The sequence below is a fragment of the Lolium perenne genome, chromosome 6 (assembly GCF_019359855.2).
Source record: "Lolium perenne isolate Kyuss_39 chromosome 6, Kyuss_2.0, whole genome shotgun sequence".
In the NCBI taxonomy this organism is placed as follows: domain Eukaryota; kingdom Viridiplantae; phylum Streptophyta; class Magnoliopsida; order Poales; family Poaceae; genus Lolium; species Lolium perenne.
This window is the reverse complement of record NC_067249.2, coordinates 100469843-100488392: the sequence shown is the minus strand read 5'-3', so window position 1 is coordinate 100488392 and position 18550 is coordinate 100469843. Positions and strand designations below refer to the sequence as shown.

General features: G+C 50.8%; 1 protein-coding gene across 1 annotated transcript; it reads left to right on the top strand.

Annotated features, from left to right (window-relative positions):
• The first annotated feature begins 3191 nt into the window (after positions 1-3191).
• On the top strand, positions 3192-6506 carry LOC127307417 (GDSL esterase/lipase At5g45910). Its single transcript, XM_051338139.2, has 5 exons — positions 3192-3709; positions 3825-4040; positions 4133-4284; positions 4377-4650; positions 5994-6506. Exons 1-5 carry the CDS (start codon positions 3340-3342, stop codon positions 6227-6229), a joined length of 1248 nt encoding a protein of 415 aa, XP_051194099.1. The 5' UTR covers positions 3192-3339; the 3' UTR covers positions 6230-6506.
• The last annotated feature ends 12044 nt before the right edge of the window (positions 6507-18550 follow it).

Below are 18550 nucleotides of genomic sequence, written 5' to 3'. Positions count from 1 at the left end.
CTTTAGCAGCTTTAATTGTTTTATCCGGGCTACTGTACTTAGGTTTTTCTACTATGCTCACAGATGCAGAAGTGCTTTAGGCGGCAACAATTTCTTTGCGCAAATCCTGGTCTAGATTGCGAGCCTTAAGCCGGTTTTCCGGTATCCTAGCAGCATGAGCGCTAACAGAAGCAAAGCCATGGGCAGCGTTATACTCACGTACGGTTAGGTTCAGCTCGCGCTGCGCCCTGACGACGTCCTTGCCGCTCTCGAGTATCTTCTGGCGCTGCGCCTCCAGCTCACTTTGGCCGCCGGGTCGATGTTCTGCGCGATGGGGGTGGCGAGAACGTTCATCGCCGCTTGGAGTGGTGTTTCCGGTGGTGCGGATGATGCCCCCGCAGCGCCTGCGCCGCGTTCCAGCGGTGGCTTGGCCGCACGGGTCGAAACCGCACGCCCAGCAACTTCTTCCGCAGCTTCTTTGCCGGCGTCGATCGCGCCTGCCATCATCACCTCCACGCTGCCAGGAGCGCGGCTAGCATGTAGCCATCTTGGCGGATCCGGCGCCACCAGCACCGGCGAGAGGCACTGGTGCACAGGGACGGTGCCGAAGTAGATGCGGTGGCTGCCGAACTCGATGATGCGACCGTTCTTGGGGAAGATGCCGCCGTTGGCGAAGCAGCCCGCGTTGTCGTTGATGAAGTCCATGGCGTAGATGCGCTACACCAACGCGGAGACCGTACGCTGGCCGGCGACGTCGAGGATGCCCGCCCGAATGTGAACTCCAGCAAGCGCCACTTCAGGCCCCACGGTGGGCGCCAACTGTCGTCGTGGCGAACGAGCAGATGCCATGGGATGGCTTAAGTTGGGGCCGAATGGGCGCTAGAGGATTCGGGGGAGGGTTTGCGATTAGATGGGATGAACTTCCGGATGCTTTCCTCAAGAACACAACCAAAGGCCGGTATGCAAGAAGAGAGACAAGAGGAAGAACTCTGCTTTAGATCGCTTGCTTCATTGATCTCAACATGGTTACAGGTTTTCTGGCGTACATGAGCGTCTAGGGTTCGACCATCCAACCTCCCGGATACGGGGGTGCCCCCTCTCCTTATATAGGGGAGAGGGTGGCTTACAGAGCAAGAAACCCTAATGGCATCTTTGACTGGACAAACTACTTTACAAAGCTACTTTCATCATGGATGACGCCGGGGTCTTCTTTAATCAGGAACGCTGACGTCCTCCGGCTTCTTTCAGCGTCACCCCTCTCTTTGGCGCCAGGACTCCGATTAAAGTCACTTTGCTTAGCTCATCCTTGTCTTCTAGCTCCGAAGAGAATCTTTGACCGGCCTTGCCGACCTGCCCTCCTTCCGGTATCTTCTTCATCCGGTTCCGGTATACCCCTCTGGGGATACCGGCCTGCTTTTACTTAGCCAAGCTCTTATCTTTGTGCTCCGGTAAGAATATTAAACCGGTATCTTGATGGCTCAAACCATCCGGTTTGGCATGCCTTTGGCATACCGGGGGTCATCCCCCCAACAGCAGGGGAGGCCGGTGACTCCTCCGGCCACGCCGACGCGTTCCAACGTCCGCGCTCCGCCTGCTGCTCCAGCGTGGGATCCCTGGCCACAGCCTCCTGCCCGTGCGGCGGTACCTCCTCCACCGCCGGCGTACGAGCTTCCATGGCCGACGCCGCAGCTGATTGAGCTCGTCAGCGACGACGACCAGTAGACAGCGCCTATTTTAGCACCCATTTCTGGCTTTTTTATGTCCTTTTTATTATCATGTAAATTATGGCGTATGAATGAAAAAAAATTTATGCGTCGTGCCGCTCAAGCCACCCCCGACGCAAACGGACACCCGGACACTTTCGACCATTTGGCCCGACGCAAACGGACACGACGCGTCCGTTTGGATGTCCGAATTGCGTCGCGCCGCTGGAGATGTCCTAAGATGTCTATATTTTCTAGTAAAGATTATAAATACAAGTACACGAAGTATGCAAACAAATCTTGGGTCGGGCCCAATAAGTACAGAGGGCATGGGTCAAGCGCCCTTCTGGCCCACCCTATGGACCGGCCCCGTAAATAATAGGTTAATGCATGGTATCAGTAGTACTCCCTCCGTTAAAAGAAAAATCTCAATTTTTTTAGATACATTCAAATCTAGATAAAGTTGAGAAGCTTTTTGTGAAACGGAGGGAGCATTATAGTTTCTCATATTTATTTATTTGTGGAATCTCAATGCAAAATTATGTAAAAAATATATTTAACATTTACTTTTCTTGTTCTACGTGTTATGAATATGATACCTGCGGAGTACCTACGATATCACAATAATATCTTATCGTTAATTATAGTGGCATCGGGGGACGCATGGAACACACGATACTAGCTGTGATACCCATTACATGTAGTCTTAATAATAGATTAATTTAGAGATGTAGAAACAAATGTCATGTGATCCGATAGCTTTGAACAACAGTAAGTGTTTGTTTGTTTGTTTGTTGGCTAGCCTAGCCATCTCAGTCAGTCAGGCTTTCAACCTTGTCTGGTCTGCGCCAAATTTCCCCAAACTCGCAAGAAACGAAAATATATGGTCCAAATCTGGGCACCACACTGAAGAAATGGGTGGACGCGCAAACACCCATGGTCGTTCGTTCTCGAGTCCTCCTGCCGAACCGAGAAGAAGCGGTTCAAAGGTTCAACCGTGAAGACCACATTTTTCTCGCCGCGGTAGCTGTGTTGTCTTGAATGGACAGCCACATCTCGCCAGCCAGCTTCGCAGTCGCTTCGCTTCCATCTTCCTCCTGCAATAACTCCACACGCCCGCAACGCACGCCACTAAACTAAGAGCATCCCCACTCGTTGGCGCTCCCCACGCCCAAATCCGGAGAAATTTTCGTCCGGATTGGAGGAAGATTTGGCGTGGGGAGGAGTAGTTTCCCAGTCGTATGCTCCCTGCGGCGTTCTCGGGAACAAGAGGATGGCTCGGGGACACCGGACGAAAGAGGAGACACTTGGGCGTGGGGGGTTGGTCGAGCGTCATCCGGAGTCCCCGAGCGCTCCCCGGGGGGTCGGGGATGGCGTGGGATCGCCGGATGAAAATAGGCCCAAATCCGGACCAAAACGAGGAACCGGGGCGCGACTGGGCCGAATTTCGCCGTCCGGATGGAAAAAAGTGGCCGTGGGGGGCTCTGTGGGGAGACGAGTGGAGATGCTCTAATCCCACACCCCGCCCGAGTGAGCACAGCTAGCGAGCGAGCGGCGCGAGCAGCAGCAGCAGCAGCAGCAGAGAAAACAACGCCGCAGCAGCCGCCACCGGCCAGCCAGCCTCGCTCTCCTACAAGAACCCCCCACCCGAACCGCGATGGCAACCCTCACCCGCCCCACCCACCTCCTCCTCCTTCTTCTCCTCTCCCTGCTCTCATCCGTCCCGCGGAGATTCACCCGAGCGGCGCTAGGGATGGGGCCAAGGCCGGTTCTTGCTCTCCTCTTGGCGGCCGCGCTCCTCGCGGCGGCGGCGGCGGCCGGGACCGCGGACGCGGCCAAGGCGGGGGCGGCCAAGGGCAAGTACCGCGCGCTCTTCAACTTCGGGGACTCGCTCGCCGACGCCGGGAACCTCTTGGCCACCAGCCCCCCGGGCTTCCTCACCACCGCCAAGCTGCCCTACGGCCAGACCTACTTCGGCAAGCCCACCGGCCGCTGCTCCGACGGCCGCCTCGTCATCGACCACCTGGGTCAGTTCCATCGATTTGCCTTTCTCTTCCTTTTTCTCTTTGCTTGCTTGCTCCTCCTGGTCCCCCCCCCTCCCCCCCGAGATTCGCTCCTCACCGCTGGGTCCTCCTCCTGCAGCGGAAGAATTCGGCTTCCCGCTGCTGCCGCCCTCCAAGCTCAACCGCTCCGACCTCACCCACGGGGCCAACTTCGCCATCACCGGCGCCACCGCGCTCGACACGCCCTACTTCGAGGCCAGGGGGCTCGGCGCAGTCGTATGGAACTCCGGCGCGCTCATGACACAAATCCAGTGGTTCAGGGACCTCAAGCCATTCTTCTGCAACTCCACCAAGGGTAATTAATTCTCAAGAATCAAGATCCCAGCTTTTTTACTTATTGATTCGAATAGGGGAACTTGTAACTGAACATTTGGTATCTTCTTGCAGAGGAGTGCAAGGAGTTCTACGCCAACTCGCTCTTCGTGGTCGGCGAGTTCGGCGGCAACGACTACAACGCGCCCCTCTTCGCAGGGAAGGGCCTCACGGAGGCCTACAAGTTCATGCCGGATGTCATCCAGGGCATCTCCGATGGTGTCGAGGTACCCTCTCTGCTTATTTACTCCACCTGTCCATCTCTTCATCCTCTTGTCGAATGTGATTCCAACTGCGATTGCTCATGCTGCTGGTGCAGGCATTGATCGCCGAGGGTGCAGTGGATCTTATTGTGCCGGGGGTGATGCCCACCGGGTGCTTCCCCGTCTACCTCAACATGCTCGACATGCCAGCCCACGAGTATGGCGCCCGCAGCGGCTGCATCCGTACCTACAACACCTTCTCATGGGTGCACAATGCGCACCTCAAGAGGGCGCTGGAGAAGCTCCGCCCCAAGTACCCCAATGCGCGCATCATATACGGCGACTACTACACACCGGTTGTCCAGTTCATGCTTCAACCCGAGAAGTTTGGTTAGTTCTTCAACCCTTTTCAACTTGTTTCATGGCTAGCTCAACAAGCATCATAACTGAGTGCTTTGCACATTTCTTTATCTTCATATATTGTCTTTCCTTAGCTGAGAATTATGTTGATTAGTCTTACTGCTGTAACTACCTTTGAAACAGATTATGTGCTTTATTTCCTCTGATGTGAAGTCAACTGCTAATACGAGTCAACAATTCCCTTAAGGAACAACATATAATAAGAATTAGATAGTTCAGATCTGGGCAGAGATGCCTTAGCCATATATACATATACTCCATAATAGTAGCACTGTAGCAGATAGCATAAATACAAAATGACAGAACACAACTTGCAGCTTCACAATCAATCGGACCACCCTCACTCATGTTCAGAGTCTATACGAAGCAAGGTTACTAATCCCGTTTAGGATCATATATCTAGTCTGTAAAGGGGTACTAGGCAGTAGTAATAGCTATCACTTCAATTAGTACTCCTTTTTCATAATTTTCCCAACTGCTAGGTGTCTTCTTGAGTGGTCATGTGGGGGTAACAGTTAGGATGGTTCGTTTGTGATGCAAGCTTGGAACCACAACTTTTTTTTTTCTTCTCCAGCTGTTAGACACTCAACATATCATACTCTTCACCTAGTTTAGAACTATGGCAATGACAAACCTCTTGTTTTCTTTGGTAGGTTATAGTTCTGTTTGAAAGGAGTCATGTTTTCATTTTCTCCGTCAGAAATATTTTTACCTCTAGTCCTTTTACAAGGCTGCTGATGCATTGTACTAGCTACTTTGGAATCTTAACTCAAAAGTGTTCACAAAGTACTATCTGTCACAGATAAGGCGAAACTTTGCTATCCAACAGGCCAACCCTACTTTTCCTTCCTAGCAAAGCCAGATCACTAGTTTCAAGTTTTCACTAGTCCTTGTTGCGGGAAGTACAAACATCTATAAGTTGCCAATTTTGCTGATCCATCTTATTTGGTGATTCACTTTTGTTGCCATCTGTTGCTCTTCTTTAGCTGGAAATTTCATCTGTTGCTTGCTTAACTTGCTGGCACTGAACCCCCAATACGCTTTCTGCTTGTATCTTTTTAATTAAAAAACTGGATGGTGCTGCATTTTGTTGGTACATGTTCCTGTCATATCTTGATTACATGTACACTTCCCTAGAATTTCCATTTCAGTGTTGTCCTTGTAGCAGTTAGGACTTGCCTTTGCCAATCTAATCTTGCTGACAGAGGCGATGTGTCTGTCTCAACTACTAGAGAGATTGTATGTGGATGCTTTATCGTTGATAAAAATGGGGCACAATGAAGTGGCCTAACCATTTCTACTTTTCACTTCAGGATTTGCCAAGCAGCTACCTAGGGCATGTTGTGGGGCTCCTGGGTCAGTTGCCAAAGCCGCTTACAACTTCAACGTGACAGCCAAATGTGGCGAGTCTGGTGCTACTGCTTGTGCTGATCCGTCGACCCACTGGAGCTGGGACGGTATTCACTTGACGGAGGCTGCTTATGGTCATATCGCCAGGGGTTGGCTATACGGCCCCTTTGCGGACCAACCGATCGTTCAGTCCTCGTGAGCATTCACCTCTGGTGTTGCACTTGTAGAGCGTCTGAAAATAGAGCGCTGAGAGCTGGAGCAAGGAAAGTAGTTCTTCCATATAGTTCCAACGTTGCATACATGTATATTTTCACTTGATTGAATTCATTGCAAGTGGGGTACAAAGGTGGGATAGGGGATATCAAAGCTTGATTTGTTTATTTGTCAGGTGTTATAAATGTAAAATGTAATGAACGCCACACCAAGATTACCGATATTGCCTCTGAGAAATATGATACTGATTGTATTTTTGAGTAGCTTCTGGTTTTCCCTGGTGTGCATTGGAACTAGCATTAAGCCCACGCTTTGCTGTGGCGAGTCAGCTATGAATGATGAAAAATGGTTGGGTAAAGTTCATTCATATGGTATTGAAGAAGATGAAAGATTTTGTAATGTCATGGCATCTATTTTGTGTGTGAAACGAGAACATTGCAGCTTGAGTAGTTGTGTTGGGGAAGTTCATTCAAAGATAAGAGGGAAAAGTTTAGGCTGGCAAATGTTTATTAACTTGAACTGGCTAAATTAGTAGTGAAGATTCTCTAGCTGCTAACATGGATGGTTGATGTTAACTTAGAGCAAGTGTAGCATATGATTAGCTGTCTATGAACATGCATGTCTCTACCTGTAAACAATTTGCACATAGGCCAAAAAATAAAATAAAATAAATCCTAGCTTATGGCACTGTACTAGATGGAGAGTTCATAATAATGCAAGCAGGTGGGGGTCCAAACTAATCATCCGACGCGTGGGATTTGTTTATGGCACCATGCCATGTGGTTAGCACTTCCCTAGTTTTCTTTTGTACTTGTTTCTTCGAGTGCGATTTGTTTTGTAGTTGGCGCATCAAGTTTACTCAGTCGGTCCAGGAGATCCCATTGCGCTTAACAGACAAAAGATCCGTTTGAACATTTGGTAGAAATAGCACAAGTGAACAAAGAAGAGTCCAGATTCCAGAAGGGTTGCTCCTCGTCTTTGTGCTTGGCAACTTTACATGGCTGTGTGCTCTGTAAAGTGGTTGCCACTTGGACCTGTTCCAAAAGAAACAAAGTGTGCTTCGTAAGCTTTTTCCAAAAGAACGGCATGTGTATAACACTACACACATATCTTCCTGATCTCGAGTCTTTGAGTGGTGTGCTTTCTGTGTTGGAGGCCACCCAGACGTGGTCAAATTTGCACAAATCAGCGTGTGACATTTGGGTAGATGAACCTGTGCATGCACCTATCACCTTATGTAAAAAAGAACTGTTAGGGTTTAGGTTCTTGTGCGATTGAAAAAAGAACTATTCTCAGTACCTGAACTTGTGTACACGCGTGAGATACTGCGAACAATTCAATAGTTATACTGCCTCCGTCCCATGACACCTCCGTCCCATGAAGGTTGTCTGGGATTTATCAAAATTTAGATGTATGTATGTAGGATGTAATCCGATTGGATTTTACCCCTACCATAATCTATATGGCATTTTGTCAACGGATTTGGTTTTGAATATGGATATCCTAGACCGCAGATTTGGAATGGAAAAGGAGCAGGGCAAAAAATGAGTCTATATGTACACGCATAAGCAGGTAGGCAAACCATAAAACCAAAAATAATTGGTAAAACGAGTTTAAGAAAACACTCATAAATAATAATATATCACGATAGAATGAACAAATTTAACATAACCAACATAAATAAAGTAGATTCATATAGATGAGTTCATGGTGGTGAGTTCGCCACCCGGGTTCAAGTTGTATGTGCTACCAAATTAAATGGTTTGCTGTCTAGCGGGACATGGTGTTTTGGCTCATAGGTGTAGATGCACCTATTATAAAAAAAGAGTTTGAAATCGAATTTAAAATGTTAAAAAATTGCACAAAAACTTTGTGGTGTACATTCAAACATTCTATTGTTTGCGCACAAAGTTTCATCAAAAAGAATATTTTTTGTGGCATATGTAAAAAACAAAAAAAATGTCTCGTGAAAAAGCTATTTCGAAGCACCTAAAATTGTATTTTTTACACATGCCACAAAAAAAAACTTTTTACGTGAAACTCTATGTGCAACCACAAAATATTTACATGTACTCCCTAATAGTATGTTTTTGGAATTTTTGAACATTTCAAAAATATTGTTACACAATGGGTGCGTCTACACCTATGAGGCAAAATGGATATCTCGTGCTATCTAGCGCTTATAAATCTACCGCTGGAAGGATGTTATCCTGTACCTAACAACGAATAATCAAAGGAGGAATCTGTCCCTCTTTGGTCAACGTTTATTTCTTCCTGGTTACTCTTAATCTGAGCCATTTCAGTTCGGCCTTGAAGATGGTTGGGCATCCTTAAAGATGTTGGCTGAACATTGTTGAAAATGAATGCATTTCTTCTTTTCAACCAAATGGACCAAGATAATTATCTCCGTAAAGAAGATTTGCCACTAAACTCACGCGGTCGCAGTACTAGTACTTTGATTAAGCATGGCATAGCACACCATGTGGATCCTGGTGCCGAATCTGGTTGAGTTGAGTGGGAACGAACAGGACCGTTGCGCTGCCGGCGCGTACGGTGTCACCAGTCCGTGATGTGGTGTGATCCGTCTCTGCAGTGTCTTGACTTTAGGACACGAGAATTTTTTTGGAGAGATTCCGTTCCAGCGACGTTTATCTGTCTCGGCCTCCCGTTCACATCTCCCTAATTGCTTGATGTGATCAACTGCATTCCTTTCATTTAAGGTCGTCTCCAACGGGGAGCGTCCGTTTGCATCCGCGCGGGCCAAAAATGCGTCTAAAACACGCTTCAGCGGGACGATACATAGTGACTAGGCTGTCCGCAGCGACGCAAACGCGGCGGATATTTGCGCCTGAAATGCGTCGTGGCGGACGCTGCGCGGACGCCCCAAATGACCGCTCGCTTTTCCACCGGGTCTGAGTGGCAGCGAGCCTGTATCGAGGGCATCGCTTCCGCGCCTGCGCCGCAGCCTTCGCTATCAATGTCGCGGCTGCCTGTTCTACACGCGCACTGGCGGACGGCGGCTGGGCTTCTGTGCCGCTTTCAATGGCATCGTTTCTCGCGCGCGACCGCCCTTAAAAGTCGACCGGCATCGTTCCAAGCATCACCCACACCACGGACATCTCCACTCCCACCACCGCCGCAGCACCATGGGAAGAAGAAGAACGACTTCGAGGCGTTCGGCAGCGACACCAAGAAGGCGGAGCGAACGCATAGGGTGCTGTTGCCCGTCAGCATGGCGCGGCTCATGCACGCGAACTGGACGCCATGCGACGGCTGGGGGAACGTGCACATGCCTGGTGGCTGGCGGCTCAGCTACCTCCGGGTGCTCGTCCCGCCCGTGCCTGCGCGCGAGCCATATAGGAGCGCCGAGATCCGGCGCAGGCGGCGGTACCTGCCGCCGGACCTCCGCGCCGATCCCGCCTACGCCATCGACTCCGACACCTGGCGTACCTGGTGCGAGACCGAGAAGGATCCGAGGATGAGGGCGGGCTTCCTCGGCGACAAGACTTCCCCTTTGACCATCCACCGGCGCCTCGTCATCCAACACGGCAGCCGTCAGCGCCATCACAAGACGACGACGAGGACTACAACGAGGCGCTGGTCTACCACAACGAGGAGGCCAAGGAGGACAGTGACGACTACATCACCTGCATTTTCCAGGAATGGCAGTTGGCCATGGCGGAGGGCCGGAAGTTCGAGTACCCGGAGACGATGACGAACGACGAGATCGCGAGGCTCAGCGTCCTCGTCTCGGAGGTGGACCGACCGGTGCAGCCGCCGCTGTCCCGGTACGCCACCGACATCATGCCGCTCGCGGGCTTCACGGAGGAAGAGGCCCTATGACGGGCGCTCGAGGACTTGGCCACGCCACCGGTTCAACCGCCGCCTCCACCTCCATCGTACAACCCGTGGGGGCCTTCACCTCCACCACTGGCGTGGGCTGCTCAACCTCCACCGCCGGAGTGGGCTGCTCCACTTCCACCATCGGCCTGGGCTGCTCCACCTCAACCACCGGCCTGGGCTGCTGTTGCGGTCAGAAACCCACCGGCGGGCAGCGACGGGCAACACAGTAGAGCCGGGAACAACTTAGGGCTGCGGCTGGCCCTGGTCCCTCCGAGCGACGGCCCGCAAAGCCTCTGGTACGCACGTCCGATGCTGATGCAAGGGCGTGCCACCTGACCTATACCTGGTCAGGAAGGTGATGGAGATGCCTCGCTTAGTTTCCTGCATGGCATACACGTAAACATTAAATACGAGCCTCGATCGGCTCTCAGGTTATCCTGTGAATCGGCTCAAGGAGCCGATCCACCCATGATTCGTACGAGGTGCACGAATATATGGTGGTCCTGCTTGATCAAGATGAAGCTAAAGCGATCTACGACGATTTAGGGTTTTCACCGCATAATCGGATCATCCTACTCACGATTGGGCCTCGCGGCCACGCACGGTGATCGTAAGCCGATCCTAGATAGGGCCTAAAAACCAACACGAGGTTGATCCCCGGAACATCCTGTCTAGGACTAGCAAACGACACCCTACGTGCCGCTGGATCCTCCAACCCTTTGTAAGGCCTAACTATTGCAGATATTAAACTAATCCTTGAAGAACAAGGAGCAACCGTAACGGATCGGATCTACTAAATAATGATCAAGCGGGTGTCGCCCTACACCTAAGATAGGTGTAAGGGCGGCTAGATATGCAAGGGTTGCACTACGATAGCATATGATACGAAGAACAATGCTAACCCTAACATATCTAAGATAACTACGTTGCTCGCCATCAAAAAGGCTTCAGTACGAGCAACGCATGAACAACGAAGAAGCTTATGCTGCCTAGATCGCAAGATGATGCTTACCGGTAGAAACCCTCGAGACGAAGGAGTTGGCGATGCGCCGAGATTGATTTGTGGTTGAACGTTGGTTGTTGTTTATTTCATAAACCCTAGATACATATTTATAGTCCAGGGGACTTTCTAACGTGGGAATAATCCCCACCGTGCACGAGACAAACTTTACCTAAACGACACGTATCCTACTATACTACAGATACACGGGCCAACTAGCCCAGACTTTGTATAACAGGCCGATTCACATATTTCTTCCGTATATAATCTTCAAGTCCATCTTGATCGCGGCCCACCTCTGACTCGGTCAAATCCTGGTGATAACACATGCCCCCCTGGTTTTGATAATGATAATTTCAAATCCATTCTGTTTTTCCTTCGAAGGGTCATGTCGTGGCAGAGCAGAACCGTTGCAGTATCCTTCATCATGATGCCCTGTCTTCTCAGCTTCTCTGCAAAATTCGACAGCTTTAGCATCACCTCCTCGGAAACTGTAATGGCATTAAATCTCCACCAGGCTCCTCATTATTTAACCGTGCCAATCGATTAGCCCTCTTCATCCCCTTCCTCTGTTCCAGCTATCGGCACCAAAAAACCCTCTTCCCCTGTAGCAATGTCTTCCTCTTCCTCCGTCTCCTCCGGCCTCTCCCTCCAATCTTTTTCCTCGAGCGAGCCGGAGTGGAACTCCGATCACGGACCAGACGGCGACCTGCCTCTGACCGATGGGGAAGACGACCTCAAGTTCCTCATCGAAGGGGAGCTGATAAGCGAAAGCGAAGACGACCTTCATCCCTGGGTGAACCCCACCTCCTCCGACGGGAAGGGGGAAGAAGAAGAAGTAGAGGAAGAAGAGGAAAAGGAGGAGGGCGGCCCCTCCTGCCCCGCTAAACCTCTGCCGGCAAAGCGATTCCGCGCCTGGGCGGACAGCGAAGACGATGATGATGACGAGGAGGAGGAGGAGGAGGATGAATCCTCCTCCTCCATCGGGTACCCGCCGACAAAGCGCTTCCGCTCTTGGGCGGACAGCGAGGATGATGATGATGACGAGGAAGACAAAGCTCCGGCTGAGGGCTGGGGCAGCAGCGACGAGGAGCTTCTTGGGAGCAGCGCCGACGACATCGACGACGGCGACGATGAGGACAGCGACAACTAGTAGAGTAGGACTAGTAGTAGCAGTGCACTAGGCACCAGATCCCCCTTTTGAGAGCCATCGGCTCTTTCATGTAAAGCCGCTCCTTTGAATTAATGAAAATTGTTCTTCCAATTCATCTTTCAATTAATCCAATTCCAACCCTTCCGCTTGCCACACCAAGACCGATAGCAACGTATCGGATTCTTTTTCCTTAGACGCCCATGAAGCCGGACTCAAATATCGCTTAGACCGTCAGTCAAGCACTTCTCAAATTCAGACTGCGATTTGATACTTGACCATAAAATTTCGCAATCCCATAACTGATGACTATTCATCGGCTATTTTGAGAATCCCAGCTCTTTCCTTTTCTCGCAGCAACAGGACGGTCCAAACCCCGTAAAAGCCGACGGCTCCCTTTTCGTAGCTTTAGCAGCCTTCTTCTGCAATGCCTCACCGCTTTCGGAGAAGATTACGGTGCAGGGTCAGCCGATGCAACTCCAATTGGCTCCAAAAACAGAGCATCTACCAAGTTAGTTGCCCCCCGAGCCTTAATCAAGGCGAGAATAGTAATGAATCAGCCAAAAGTGTCACCATCGGCTTCCAAGTTATAATACAGAACCAGCCGATTCCAACAAAATCGGCTCTCCAGAGCAAAAAAAAATTTCAGGGCGAGCTGCCCCCCGAGCCTCAATCAAGGCGAGAATACCGGCAAGGATGCACAGATCAAACGAAAAGGCTCTGACCTCAGGTAATCTGGTAATCCGAGATAGCCACCATGAAGAGTCAGCCAAACTTGCCCCCATTGATCAGCTTTCTTCTACTGAACGCCGATGTTGTAGATGAAACACCACCAGCTTAATGAGAAAGAGGCTGCCTTGCATGCCTAACTGATGTTACCGCTGAACTTAGCGCAAAGGGTTGTCGGCTCATTGCAGCCGAGGCTGCTCTCATTGTACATCCCCTTCAAGGAAACAGAAGCTCTTGAAGCCGAACTGAAAACCATCTTGGCGAAAATCTGGGCCTTGAGCACATAGCCGGTAGGTCTTGGTCTTGTGTAATCGTACTAGAGTCGATGGCTGTGCATCGGCTTTGTGTCATAAATTTTTTTTTACTGGCGCCGATTTTTTCTATCGGCCCCCAATGTTTCACTGCACACAGGTTCATCTGCACCTGTTCATCTGATTAGATGCCCCCCGAGCCGAATCTGCCAGGTGACTGCAGATATCGGCTTTGTGGTTAGCCAAGGCACTGTATTTGCACGTCGGCTCCGCTAGGATTCGTGTTGACTCTCATCCGCCGACGTGATCGCTGCCCAATAGATCAATGTTGAACGTAAGCAGAACCTGTGGTGAAGATAATTTTGGCCGATTGCTGAAAATCGGCCTCCATATTGATCGAAACGCTCAATGAAGGTCTTGTAATTTTCCTTCATAGATTTTTTGGGGCCGATCACAAGGATCAGCCTCGCCACGTTTGCTCATTGGTTTGCTCCAGTTACATGGTCAGGCCGGTGGATAAGACCAGCCCAACCTCATCCTTTGTCATGTCGATGCGCTCGCTGTCGTCCACCTTGAGTGCATCGTTTAATCTTGGAGCACTAAACTCCGTCGGAAGGACGAGCACCATGTTTGTGCCAGCCGATGTATCATCATCGGCTTTCCTTTGCTTGGGGCGCCACTCCATTTTCCGTGGTCGACCCTCTTCGTCCAGGGTTCGCTGAATTTTCACGGCCAGATCAGGTCGTGCCTTCCTTAGTGTGTGCAGGTATAACCTTTCGGCTTCTTCCAACCCGCGCAATCATTGAACCCTACACTTTTGTGAATGGCTGAGTCCGTCAGGGCACCACCTTGGACGGTGGTACCTGTCTTCTTCTTCTTCTCCCTCGTCTTCTGAATCCTCGAGACCTTCCAACCGAGGGGACTCAGCGCGTTTGCTTTGTGGTGGGAGAGGCCCTAGACGTTTGAACACGGACACGTTGGCTGCCTCCTTCTTCTTTTGGTTGCATTCTGGGCAATTGCCGATTGTGGGCAATCGGCTCATTCCTGAATCCCAGCAGTGTCTGAAGAAGGGGCAGTCCCAATGCCTATCTTCGTCGCCTTGCTCCCTTGTCTTTTCCTTGGCACGGCGCTCGCACTCCTCCTCATCGCGATCATGCCGACGACGTCTTCTGGCTTCTCTAGCCAGACGATCTCTTTCATCATCATCGCTGGATCGTCGGCGTTGGTCATACTGACTCACATACTTGTTGAGGAGGTGATCAGAGAGGGGTCGCTGATATCTTATGGTCTTCACTTCTCCCTCTGTGACGTAGCGCTTGCCATCGCGACGGAGCCGATCGCGTGGAGCGGCCTCCTCTGTGTCCTTGCTACGAGAGCAGCTGCCCTCGTCTCCATCCTTGCCAGAGTGGTGCCCAGGTCCTACCATGTTGATACTGAACGAGGATCCTGGCTGGCAACCTTCAGGTTAAGTGCACTCCACCATGTTAACGGCGGGAAAGGGGTGGGTGTCGACCTTCATGGCGTACTGGTTGAAAATCAGTCGTCCTTGTTCTATCGCCATTTGGATCTGCTGACGCCACACCCTGCAGTCGTTGGTGGCATGGGAGAGCGAATTATGCCATTTGCAGTATGGCTTTCCATTCAGCTCCTGAACCGTGGGGAATTTGAGACCTTCGGGTATCTTCAACTGCTTCTCCTTGAGCAGGAGGTCGAAAATTTGCTCAGTTTTGGTCACGTCAAAATCAAACCCCCTGGGTGGGCCTGGTGGCTTTACCCATTTGCAGGACACGGGGGTTGCCCCCCGAGTCCATTCAGCCACTGCTACCTCTTGATCTCCCGCAGAAACTTCGTCTTCCTCTGCTTCGACCAGGACTACTGCACGCTTGAATTTGTCCTGGTACAAGTCCGGTGGCGCTGTTCATATGCCGACGCTTTCGAACCATGTGCGCCAGCGAAGGATAGTCCGCTTGGGAGGCCATGTCCTTGATTTGTGAGGCAAGGCCCACCACCGCCAACTCGATCGTTTCTTTCTCGCTCACACGAGCCGAATAACATCGGTTCCTTAGATTTCTGAAGCGCTGGATGTATTCTCGCCACGCTTCTCCACGCTTCGACGTATCTGTGCTAGATCGGCAAGGCCGGACTCGGAAGCTTCTGAGTGAAACTGCATGTGGAACTGCTCTTCCAACTGCTTCCAAGTCCGGATCGAGTCTGGTGGCAACGAAGTGTACCACCCGAAAGCCGATCCCGTGAGGGACTGTGCGAAGAACCTCACGCGTAGTGGATCCGACGCTGAGGCCGTTCCTAGCTGTGCCAAATATCGGCTCACATGCTCGATGGAGCTGGAACCATCTGATCCGCTGAACTTGGAGAAGTCAGGGAGCCGATACTTGGGTGGTAGCGGGACCAACTCGTATTCATCGGGGTACGGCTTGGAATAGCCGATTGTCCTCCTTTTCGACACCATGCCGAACTGGTCCCTGAGGATCGTGCTGATCTGATCCGCGGTGCTGGCTGCAGGAGTCGAACTCTGAAGATTCGCCGGGGTGGCGTACTTAGCCAGCCATGCTTGCTTTTCCAGCTCTGAGCCAACTGCAGGAGCTGTGCTCTGGAGGGTCGTCGGGGTGGCATATTTAGCTAGCCACGTCTGCTTCTCAAGATCTGTTGCTGACGTTCCTCCTGCTTTCCCGTGTCCCCGATGTTGCGGCCTGGTTTGTGAGCGCCCGCTATCGTTAGCCCGGCACATATGTGCACATGTACCCGTGAGGGATCTCCTTAGGGCGCCTCCTGCAAGAACTGGCAGTCACTAGGGTCACCACCGATCTTGTAGACGACGAATGCCGGTGAGTTCGGCACTTCTGGTGCTGCCAACGCAAATGGCAGCGGTGGACGGGACTGGAGTGGCAACTCTCCTTGATGTGTCCCGAGAGCCGGTCCTGACGGCGAGTACTGGTGCCTCATGATCTCCTGGATCACCCGAAGAGCGACGCGCTCCAAAGTGTTCACCAGGTTCTCGGAGTGGCGGTGTAGCGAGTGAGCCACCATGTAGTTGATCTCCTGCCGCAGGGACCTGGTGCGTTCTTCTGACGGGGCAGAGAGGTCTATCCTATCGAGTGCACCGTTAGGCGAGAACCCCTTCCACCTGATGCCATGTGAACGGGTTCTGTGAAAAGAGCCGATGAGGTCGGCTTCGAGGATTGCTTTGACCTCGTCATACTTCTTCTTGAGCTCGTCGGGCAGATCCTCGTACGTGACTGGCGTGCCGTCCGCCATCTCAGATGTAGATGGCGATGTGGTTGATGTCGAACCTTGTCCCACCGGGCATGCCAGAATGTGTTGCGGTCAAAAACCCACCGGCGGGCAGCGACGGGCAACACAGTAGAGCCGGGAACAACTTAGGACTGCGGCTGGCCCTGTCCCCTCCGAGCGACGGCCCGCAAAGCCTCTGGTACGCACGTCCGATGCTGATGCAAGGGCGTGCCACCTGACCTATACCTGGTCAGGAAGGTGATGGAGATGCCTCGCTTAGTTTCCTGCATGGCATACACGTAAACATTAAATACGAGCCTCGATCGGCTCTCAGGTTATCCTGTGAATCGGCTCAAGGAGCCGATCCACCCATGATTCGTACGAGGTGCACGAATATATGGTGGTCCTGCTTGATCAAGATGAAGCTAAAGCGATCTACGACGATTTAGGGTTTTCACCGCATAATCGGATCATCCTACTCACGATTGGGCCTCGCGGCCACGCACGGTGATCGTAAGCCGATCCTAGATAGGGCCTAAAAACCAACATGAGGTTGATCCCCGGAACATCCTGTCTAGGACTAGCAAACGACACCCTACGTGCCGCTGGATCCTCCAACCCTTTGTAAGGCCTAACTATTGCAGATATTAAACTAATCCTTGAATAACAAGGAGCAACCGTAACAGATCGGATCTACTAAATAATGATCAAGCGGGGTGCCGCCCCTACACCTAAGATAGGTGTAAGGACGGCTAGATATGCAAGGGTTGCACTACGATAGCATATGATACGAAGAACAATGCTAACCCTAACATATCTAAGATAACTACGTTGCTCGCCATCAAAAAGACTTCAGTACGAGCAACGCATGAACAACGAAGAAGCTTATGCTGCCTAGATCGCAAGGCAGCATGATGCTTACCGGTAGAAACCCTCGAGACGAAGGAGTTGGCGATGCGCCGAGATTGATTTGTGGTTGAACGTTGGTCGTTGTTTATTTCATAAACCCTAGATACATATTTATAGTCCAGGGGACTTTCTAACGTGGGAATAATCCCCACCGTGCACGAGACAAACGTTACCTAAACGACACGTATCCTACTATATTACAGATACACGGGCCAACTAGCCCAGACTTTGTATAACAGGCCGATTCACATATTTCTTCCGTATATAATCTTCAAGTCTATCTTGATCGCGGCCCACCTCTGACTCGGTCAAATCCTGGTGATAACAGCTGCTCCACCTCCACCACCGTGAGCGGCACCGGTTCCGCCGATTTTCAACTGGCCGTGGCCGGTACCGAAGCTCGTCGTGATTGACGACGAGAACAGTAGACACAAGCGTTCTTAGGATTTTTATTTTTCTTTCTTTTACTATGTAAATTATATTTTTATGTTAAAAAATACAAAGTCGAAAAAAATACGTCGTGTTGCTAAAACCACCGGAACGCAAAAAGACGTACTTCGTCCCGTTAAAGATGTCTTACGTACTGACACAAGACAAGCAATAGAACGCACACGAGTCGACATGTTCTGTGCGGAGATCTGCGACGGCGCACGACCCAAGCCACGAAATGCAGTACTGTAGTAGAAATATTGATCTGGATCGGAGCATCAGCCTGTCAGGCACGTCCCAACGTTATAGACCAGGAGTCAACTGCTCCTCGGGGTTTAGGAAGGGGCTTCTGCACGGCGTGAGGCGCCTCGGACACAGATCAAGAAGACAACTGTCAGGACCGCTTCTCCATCGATCTCGTTAAATACTACCTTCTATGCATAACACGATGTTGCAAGTTTGTTAAATTTAAATGTGTATAGACATGCTCTATAGTGCAGATATATCCAAATCTAGTTAAATTTTTAATTATACTATATGTTTTATTTTCTGATAAAGAGTATATATTAATATCGCGAAGATAGCAATTACATCCAGCCTCTGCAACAACGCATTGCCCTAGCGGTACTACGGATGCACACAAGCTGAAAAGAAAGAAGAATTACAAAAAAGAACAGTCCCGCTACAACAATCTATTCCTTGAAACAACGACACTAACACCACCAAGACAACAACAGAAGTTCATCT

Bases quoted from the DNA above. Each gene is read 5' to 3' on its own strand.
- LOC127307417 (XM_051338139.2), top strand. From the start codon at position 3,340: ATGGCAACCCTCACCCGCCCCACCCACCTCCTCCTCCTTCTTCTCCTC. The intron at 3,710-3,824 runs GTCAGTTCCATC...CTCCTCCTGCAG, and splicing joins CCTCGTCATCGACCACCTGG to CGGAAGAATTCGGCTTCCCG. The intron at 4,285-4,376 runs GTACCCTCTCTG...CTGCTGGTGCAG, and splicing joins GCATCTCCGATGGTGTCGAG to GCATTGATCGCCGAGGGTGC.